Here is a 10,374-nt window from a genome sequence, read left to right as displayed (position 1 = left end):
TTGTGATTGTATGATTGTGATTCTATGATTGTGGGTGTATGATTGTGATTGTATGATTGTGATTGTAGAATTGTGATTGTATGATTGTCATTGTATGATTCTGATTGTATGATTGTGATTGTATGATTGTAATTGTAACATTGTGTTTGTATGATTGTGATTATGCGATCGTTTTTGTATGATTCTAATTGTATGATTGCGATTGTCAGATTGGGATTGTATGATTGTGGTTGTATGATTGTGATTGTATGATTAAGATTGTAAGATTGTGATTGTATGATTGTGTTGCAGCATTGTGATTGTATGACTGTGACTGCATGATCGCTATTGAATGATTGCGATTGTATGATAGTTATTGTACGATTCTGATTGTACGATTCTGATTGTATGATTGTGATTGTATGATTGTGACTGTATGTTAGTGATTGTGTGTTTGTGATTCCATGATTGTGATTGTATGATTGTGATTGTATGATTGTGGTTGTATGATTGTGAGTATATGATTGTAATTGTATGATTGTGATTGTATGATTGTAATTGTAACATTGTGATTGTAAGATTGTGATTATGCGATTGTGCTTCTATGACTCTAATTGTATGATTGTGATTGTAGGATTCTATTTGCGTGATAGTAATGGCAGTATTGTGATTTTATGATTGTCAATTGTATGATTGTGATTGTGTGATTGGGATTGTTATTATATGAATGTGATAGTATGACTGTGATTGTATAATTGTGATTGTATAATAGTGATTGTGTGATTGTGATTGTATGATAGTGATTGTATGATTGTAACTGTATCATAGTGATTGTTTGACTGTGATTGTGATTGCATGATTGTGATTGTATGATTGTGATTGTATGATTGTGATTGTATGATTGTGATTGTAGGATTGTGACTGTATGATTGTGATTGTATGATTGTGATTGTATGATTGTGATTGTATGATTGTGATTGTAGGATTGTGATTGTATGATTGTGAGTGTATGATTGTGATTCTATGATTGTGATTTTATAATTGTGATTGTATGATTGTGATAGTGTGATTCTGATTGTATATTTGTGATTGTATAATTGTGATTGTATGATTGTGATTGTATGATTGTGGTTGTATGAGTGTGATTGCAGGATTGTGAATGTACAATTGTGATTCTATGATTGTGATTGACTGATTGTGAATGTAAGATGGTGGTTATATGGCTGTGTTTCTATGACCCTTATTGTATGATTGTGATTGTAGGATTCTATTTGCGTGATAGTAATTGCAGGATTGTGATTCTATGATTGTCGAATGTATGATTGTGATTGTATGATTGCGATTTTATGATTGTGATTGTGTGATTGTGATTGCATAATTGTGATTGTATGATTGTGACCGTATGATTGTGATTGTAAGATTGTGGTTGTATGATTGCAGTTGTGTGATTATGATTGTATGATTGTAATTGTAAGATTGTGATTGTAAGATTGTGATTATGCGATTGTGTTTGCATGATTCTAATTGTATGATTGCGATTGTCAGATTGGGATTGTATGATTGTGATTGTATGATTGTGATAGTGTGTTTCTGATTGTATATTTGTGATTGTATTGTGGTGATTGTACGATTGTGATTGTGTGATTGTGATTGTATGATTGTGATTGTATGATTGTGATTGTATGATTGTGATAGTGTGATTCTGATTGTATATTTGTGATTGTATTGTGGTGATTGTACGATTGTGATTGTGTGATTGTGATTGTGTGATTGTGATTGTGTGATTGTGAATGTATGATTGTGATTGTATGATTGTGATTGTATGATTGTGATTGTATGATTGTGATTGTATGATTCTGATTGTATGATTGTGAGTGTATGATTGTGATTCTATGATTGTGATTGTATAATTGTGATTGTGTGATTGCGATAGTGTGATTCTGATTGTATATTTGTGATTCCATGATTGTGATTGTATGATTGTGATTGTATGATTGTGATTGTATGATTGTGATTGTATGATTGTGATTGTATGATTGTGATTGTATGATTGTGATTGTATGATTGGGATTGTATGATTGTGATTGAATGATTGTGATTGTATGATTTTGATTGTATGATTGTGATTGTATGATTATGGTTGTATGATTGTGATTGTACGGTTGTGATTGTATGATTGTGATTGTATGATTGTGAGTGTATGATTGTGATTCTATGATTGTGATTGTATAATTGTGATTGTATAATTGTGATTGTATGATTGTGATAGTGTGATTCTGATTGTATATTTGTGATTGTATTATGGTGATTGTATGATTGTGATTGTATGATTGTGATTGTATGATTGTGATTGCATGATTGTGATTGTATGATTGTGATGGTATGATTGTGATTGTATGATTGTGATTGTATGATTATGATTGTATGATTGTGATTGTACGATTGTGATTGTATGATTGTGATTCTATGATTGTGATTCTATGATAGTGATTGTATGATTGTGATTGTATGATTGTGATTGTATGATTGTGATAGTGTGATTCTGATTGTATATTTGTGATTGTATTATGGTGATTGTATGATTGTGATTGCATAATTGTGATTGTATGGTAGTGATTGTGTGATTGTGATTGTATGATTGTGATTATATGATTGTGATTGTATGATTGTGTTTGTATGATTGTGATTGTATGATTGTGATTGTATGATTGTGATTGTATGATTATGATTGTATGATTGTGATTGTACGATTGCGATTTTGTGATTGTGATTGTATGATTCTGAGTGTGTGATTGTGATTGTATGATTGTGATTGTATGATTGTGATTGTATGATTGTCATTGTATGATTCTGATTGTATGATTGTGATTGTATGATTGTAATTGTAACATTGTGATTGTAAGATTGTGATTATGCGATTGTTTTTGTATGATTCTAATTGTATGATTGCGATTGTCAGATTGGGATTGTATGATTGTGGTTGTATGATTGTGATTGTATGATTGTGATAGTGTGTTTCTGATTGTATATTTGTGATTGTATTGTGGTGATTGTACGATTGTGATTGTGTGATTGTGATTTTGTGATTGTGAATGTATGATTGTGATTCTATGATAGTGATTGTATGATTGTGATTGTATGATTGTGATTGTATGATTGTGATAGTGTGATTCTGATTGTATATTTGTGATTGTATTATGGTGATTGTATGATTGTGATTGCATAATTGTGATTGTATGGTAGTGATTGTGTGATTGTGATTGTATGATTGTGATTCTATGATTGTGATTGTATGATTGTGATTCTATGATTGTGGGTGTATGATTGTGATTGTATGATTGTGATTGTAGAATTGTGATTGTATGATTGTCATTGTATGATTCTGATTGTATGATTGTGATTGTATGATTGTAATTGTAACATTGTGTTTGTATGATTGTGATTATGCGATCGTTTTTGTATGATTCTAATTGTATGATTGCGATTGTCAGATTGGGATTGTATGATTGTGGTTGTATGATTGTGATTGTATGTGTTACGGATAGAACTGGCCAATTGAGGCATTTCAGAGCATGGGATGAGAATTTAAAGATAAACATAAGATTTAATGAATTTAGCGGGGTTTTCGGGGACGACTGGTCAAAAGCAGCAGGCATGGCGAGTTTCCATGCCTCGAAGCCCTACGTGCACGGGGAAACCTGTGGCCGTATTCGTCGAACACCATGAGTGTCTCGGCATGAAAAACACCATCGTAGCACCGGGGGTAACCAATCCGCCCGGGAGTGGTGGTGCTCACCAAAACACCGAGGGCCACTCCGCTCGGGAGAGGTGAGAACCCGGGCGAGGGCGAGCTTGCTTGCCCTGCGCTCCGGCTAGCTGTCTGCGGGATCGGTCGCACTCGAAGACGATAGATAATTAATTTTTCTAAGAAATGTACACGTGCGTGGTGCACGTGGCAAAAGTGGCACGTGGCAAAAGTGGCACGTGGCACATGCTCTGAAATTCCGAGAAAAATGCCAATTAATAAGTATTTGATCCACCGCGAAATGCCGGCGAACCCAGGTGCGTACTTCGGCAGAAAAGAAAGACACTCCTCGGCGACGTCTCCTGATACGTAATTTTCGAGAAACGAGTACAAAGGCGCGGACCGCTCCGTTTGACGGCGGGTACCGGCAAGTGCCGGCGCGACATCGGTATCGCCGCGCGGCGTGGCGGCGCGGCGGCTCGGCCGCAAAGGGCGGGCGGCATCGCAAGGATCGGTCGTAGAGGGATGACCGCGAAGCCAAGGTCGACGGAGGGCACGTGGCAGATTTCGAAGAAATCGGGTGGTTGCTAGGAGACGTCGTAGGGGAGTGAAACGTATAAAATAGACGAGGGCACCGGGCCCGCGCTTCACTTCGATTCATTCTCTTATATTTGTTGCTACGCGTTTCATTCTTTATATTTACGAGGCTTCACTTATAACTTGTCACTACGGGACATACTTGTTGTCATTACGGACTTTACTTATATTTTGCAAAGACTTTCGTTGCGGGATCAAATATTTCGGCTTTGATTGTAATATTGATGTCACACGCAGACTAAATTATAATACGTGGGTTATATAATAATTGAAATAAACTGTGCGTATTCACCGTCGAAAAATTGAGTTGTTCTGATACAATTTTTGGTGCCGAAACCCGGGACACTTTGACCGGACAGACGGTGTTTGACGCGATATCGTGACTTGTGTGGAAGTGCGAGTGACACACAAAGTGGACTTTACCCGAGACAATGGTACGAGGAAAACGAGCAGCAGCCCAGCAGTCAGGGAAGCAGCCAGCGGCCAAGCGGGGCAGACCAGCGAAGGCGAGAGCATTGGCAGATCCAGGACCAGGACCGGCAACCATGGAGGACAACGATTCTGCGGGGCCTTCCAGGGCACCGTCTCCCATCCTACCTGTCATCCGACAGGGGCGTCGGGCAACAAGGACCACTGGGAACCAGCGGCAGCAGGAGCTGCCAGGAGGCAGCGGTCACGGAGCAGGATGGCAGCAGCGACCCACGGAGGCGAGCATCCCATCCGCAGCCGACGAGGACACGGACTTCTCCGACGAGGCGGAGGAAATCCAGGGCAGCGAGGACGACAGGGCAACGCATCAGCCATGGAGCAACAGCACCGCGTTACCAGTAAGGCGTCAACGAAACGTGAGTGAGCAATCCTTTATTGACCCGGCTGATCGACTATCCGCGGCTATCGAACGTACGTTAGCGGCGGTACGTGAAGCGTCGCTCGCAGGGGAAGGAAGTTCGCGATTAGTAAATCGTCTCACAACCGCGAAAGCGTTACCTAGCTTCTCCGGTGATCCCTTAGAGTGGCTACACTTTAAGGAGGCATATATATCGTCATCCGAATCGGGCGGATACTCGGACCGCGAAAACATTGCACGATTGTTCGATGCCCTAAAGGGCGAGGCGCGCGACGTGGTTAAAACTTTGCTCGCGAGTAGCCGCGACGCGGACACAATAATAAAGACGTTAGAATTGCATTTCGGAAATAAACGGGCCGCTGCCGAGAAAATCGTCGCGGAATTAAAAACGTTGCCGGAGATAGATTCGGGGAGAATTTCTCTCGTACAATTCGCGACGAAGTTACGCAGTGCAGTGGTAGCGTTTAAAACGTTTAGGTTATTAGGGTACCTGCACAGCCCCGAACTAGTAAAATCCGTGGGACATAAGATACCGATAGCATTGCGATATGCATATAACCGGTACGCCGTAAGCGTTAGAGAAGAGAAATCGGAACTCGAGAAACTCGCGGATTTCATATACGCGGAAGCCGAATTAGCTACGGAAGCCGGGATTTTTGATATCGATTGCACGACGGAACGACCGACACAAAGGGTAGATCGCGGCGCGTTCGGTGGATCGCGGCGGCCGTCGGCGAAAACGGCCGTGGTATGCGTAGCAGAACGGCGAGATAGGCGTGTAGAAACAAACGCGACGGAAACTCGTAAATGCGCGTTTTGCAAAAAGGATAATCACCCGTCGCCGAAATGCCTCTTTTTTGCCCGTGAGCCCGTGAGTAAGCGCTGGGATCTCGTGAAAAAGTACAACCTATGCTTCGGGTGCTTGAGGCCCGGTCATTCAAGAAACGATTGCAAGAGTGAGATGTGTAAGGTCTGCAAGAGGCAGCATCACATCCTGTTGCATAAATATGTCGACGCAAATAGTGCGGAAAATGAGGCTCAGCGCGGGGCGATATCCGGGGGAGAGAGTGCGCCGAGCAGGGCATACGTCGCGAGCGACAACAGGTCGGGGGAAAATCGCGGTTCCATAGATAGTTGACTAGACGGGCAAAGCGTATTGCTGAAAATTATAGCGGTACGCGCGGGTGGGCCGAAGCGAACAATAGATACATTCGCGTTACTAGACGAGGGTTCCACGGTCACCCTGATAGACGATAGGCTGGCGCGAGACCTAGGGGTAAAGGGTTCGCGAATAGACGTGTCTATAAAAGGAATAGGCGAAGGAGAAATTCGATTAGAGAATAGCAAAAAAGTAGATTTTGACGTAGAGGGGATCTTCGGCACACACCGGATCCGCGGAGCGATAACCGTAAAAAATCTGAAGTTTCCCACACAGTCGATCAGCCGGGACATTATTGCGCGGGTACACGATGCCGCCAAAGACGTGGAGATCCGACCGTATCACGGAGCACGCGTAGAATTATTAATCGGTCAAGACAATTGGGACCTAATCGTAACACGGGAACTGCGCGAGATAATAGGTACAGATTTGGCGGTTTCGCGCTCCCGTCTTGGATGGACCGTGCATGGGTCCGCAAAATGCTCCTCACGCGCGGTATACAAAATAGATGTAAGCGAATACCAATGTACAGGGGAGGCTCTGACTTCTTTAGACGACTTAGTAAAGGGTTATTTCGCGCTAGAATATACCGGAATAAAGGATAGCGTCGCGTGTAAAGGCGAGCAGGATCGCGCGTTGCGGATACTAGAGGAAACTAGTTCGCGTAAGGGAAAAATCTGGGAAACGGGCCTCTTATGGAAGGACGATCACGCGCCGAGCACGAACGGTTTGTCTACTGCGCGGAAAAGGTTAGAATTATTAGAACGAAGGTTAGATCGCGATCCCGAATATGCACGTTTATATTACCAGGAAATGCAGCGCTTTCTAGACCAGGGTTACGCTCAAAGGGTTGAGAACACGTTAGAGAGGGCTAGGACGTGGTATCTACCGCACTTCGGAGTGCGAAACGTGAACAAGCCAAATAAAGTTCGATTAGTTTTCGATGCCGCGGCAAAAACCGGAGGAATAAGTTTGAACGACCAGCTGATGTCAGGTCCGGACCTATTAAAATCATTGCCGGGAATATTAATTCGGTTTAGACAATACGCGGTCGCGGTGAAGGCGGACATTTCAGATATGTTCCTACGCGTGCAAATTCGGGAAAGCGATCGTGGTGCGCAAAGATTCCTATGGCGAGGAAAAGATAGGAATAGAGAACCGGACATTTACGAGATGTCGACGTTAATCTTCGGCGCCAAATCATCCCCGTGTAGCGCGATCTACGTCAAGGATAAGAATGCGAAAGACTGTAATGAAGCTCACCCGGAGGCAGTTAGAAGTATTATTAATGATAGCTATATGGACGATTTCTTATCGAGTCGAAGAACCGTGCGCGAAGCGGCAGAGCTCGTTCGGGATGTAATCGCGATAAACGCGCGAGCGAATTTCGCCATGCATGGTTGGGCGAGCAACAAGGCGGAGGCCTTGCGAAATTCCGTCGATCACGGGCAACGGTTAGAGCAGGGCGACACGCGGTTAGGCGACCGAGGGGGAGAGAGGGTCCTCGGTCTTTTTTGGGACACACAGAATGATGAACTCAAATTCAATGTCGAGTTAAAGAATATACCGAAAGAAATCCTGCTAGGCGAAAAGAAGCCCACCAAACGAGAGTTCTTACGCGTTATCATGTCGGTTTTCGATCCGCTCGGTATCCTCGCGCCGTTCACGTTAAAGTCAAAAATCATCATGCAGGAAATATGGCGAAGCGGTATAAATTGGGATGACCCACTACGGGAGGAAGATTTTGTCCGTTGGCGCAAGTGGGTGTCCATGATAGACAGGGTAAAAGAATGCCGGATGCCGAGGTGTTACGGGGTAACGGAATCGCGGGAGTCAGAAGCGCAACTCCACGTGTTTTGCGACGCGAGCTTAACGGCTTACGCGGCGGTAGCCTATCTGCGGTTCGAAAACGAAAATGAGTCTGAATCCGCGCACGTTTCCTTGATCATGGCCAAAAGTAGAGTCGCGCCGTTAAAACCGTTGACAATACCGCGATTAGAGTTACAGGCGGCCCTGATGGGGACAAGACTCGCGACGTTCGTAGAAAAGGAGCTAGACATTAAAATTAGTAGACGAGTTTTTTGGTCAGATTCGACTACCGTGATTTCGTGGATCAGATCGGAGCCGCGGACGCGTCAAGTATTCGTAGCGAACCGTTTAGGAGAGATCGGGGAAAACACGCGGACGACGGAGTGGCGATGGGTTCCGACCGGTCAGAATCCCGCGGACGACGCGACGCGCTTCGAAAATAGCTCCGAATTTATAAGCCCGCGATGGTTTGAAGGCCCGGAATTTTTGCGACGTCCGGAATCCGAATGGCCGATAGAAAAAACGTTGACCGCGAAAGAGAAGGCGACAATCGACGATTTGGAGCAGCGGAAAGCGTGCGTCTACGTGGCGGCGACGGTAAAAGCAGAATTTTCGCTACCGATAAGATTGATGGGTTGGCGCGGTCTTCTCGTCATCGCGCGACGAGTACACGCGATCGTCGGTCGTTGGAAGGGGAAGAACACCGTGAAAGAACCGTTGGAAATAGTTCAGATAGGGGAACAGTATTGGTACCGCGTTATCCAGGAAGAATATTTCGGAGCTGAGATAGTTGCGTTGAGACACGGCCGTAATATCAACAAGGGAAGTAAAATCGCCGGTTTAAATCCATACGTAGACGAACAGGGAATTTTGAGGGCAAACGGGCGCGTAACGGCAACGGGACTTGAGGGCTTTGACAACCGACCAATCATACTCGAGGGTCGACACCCCGCGACCAAATTACTAATTGCAGAATACCATCGGAAGTTCTATCACGCGAGTAGCGACGCGGTAGTCAATGAATTAAGGCAAAAATACCATATAATCGGTCTTCGACGCGTTTTACGTTCGCTCATAAGTAGGTGTATTGTATGTCGTATACGGCGAGGCAGGCCACAGAACCCGCTGATGTCCGCGCTACCGGTCGGGCGTGTAGCTTTTCGGCAGAGACCCTTTACACACTGTGGGGTCGACTACTTCGGACCATTGATGGTAAAAATCGGGCGGCGAAGAGAGAAACGTTGGGGAGTGTTGTTTACGTGTCTCACGACAAGGGCCATCCACTTAGAGATCGCGCATTCGCTAAGTGCCAGTTCGGCCATAATGGCATCACAAAGACTAGCGGCGCGGAGAGGCACACCGCAGGTAGTCTACAGCGACAATGGGACGAATTTCCGGGGCGCGGACAAGGAGCTGAAAGACGCGACCGCGAGTATGGACCGAGCTAAGATCAAGGAATATGCATTGTCGAAACGTGTGAAGTGGGTTTTCAACCCCCCTGACGCACCGCATATGGGTGGGGCGTGGGAACGATTGATTAGGTCGGTAAAAACCGCGTTAAACGTGATTTTAAGGGAACAAGCACCCTCCGAAGAAGTTCTTTCTACGCTCTTTGCCGAAGCCGAACATTCGGTAAACTCGCGGCCGCTCACGCACGTGTCGTTAGACCCTCGCGATAAAGAGGCACTGACGCCAAATCATTTCCTGATAGGATCGTCCTCGGGTGAGGTTCAGCTAGGTAGATATGATCTTCAAAATGTATGTTTGCGAAAACAGTGGCGAACAGCGCAGAGTTTCGCGGAGGCGTTTTGGAAACGATGGTTGCGCGAATATTTACCTACGCTCGTACCGCGTAAGAAATGGACCGAAAAGGAAAATCCCTTAGAAGTAGGCGATATAGTGTTGATAGTAGACTTACAAGCACCGCGAAATAGTTGGCGAAAAGGGACCGTTACACGAGTATTTCCCGGTGTAGATAAAGAAGTCAGAGTGGCCGAGGTGCGCACACGAACGGGTGATTTTATACGTCCGGCACGAAAACTAATAAAACTACTAGGAATAAATGAGGTACAAAATTAAATGAATTTTGTACGAGGGGGAGGATTGTTACGGATAGAACTGGCCAATTGAGGCATTTCAGAGCATGGGATGAGAATTTAAAGATAAACATAAGATTTAATGAATTTAGCGGGGTTTTCGGGGACGACTGGTCAAAAGCAGCAGGCATGGCGAGTTTCC

The 10,374-nt window shown here is 44.4% G+C and overlaps 1 protein-coding gene across 1 annotated transcript; it reads left to right on the top strand.

Annotated features, from left to right (window-relative positions):
• Positions 1 to 4,752: 4,752 nt before the first annotated feature.
• LOC143265515 (uncharacterized) lies at positions 4,753 to 10,134 on the top strand (the record flags this gene model as incomplete). The annotated part of the gene is made up of 2 exons (XM_076538155.1): positions 4,753 to 6,124; positions 6,860 to 10,134. Coding segments are annotated over exons 1-2 (4,647 nt in total), but the record flags the coding sequence as incomplete, so codon positions are not given.
• Between the last annotated feature and the right edge of the window lie 240 nt (positions 10,135 to 10,374).

The sequence above is a fragment of the Megachile rotundata genome, chromosome 12 (genome assembly GCF_050947335.1).
Source record: "Megachile rotundata isolate GNS110a chromosome 12, iyMegRotu1, whole genome shotgun sequence".
Lineage (NCBI taxonomy): Eukaryota > Metazoa > Arthropoda > Insecta > Hymenoptera > Megachilidae > Megachile > Megachile rotundata.
Note: the sequence above shows the minus strand (reverse complement) of the source record. Positions and strands in the feature narration are given on the sequence as shown.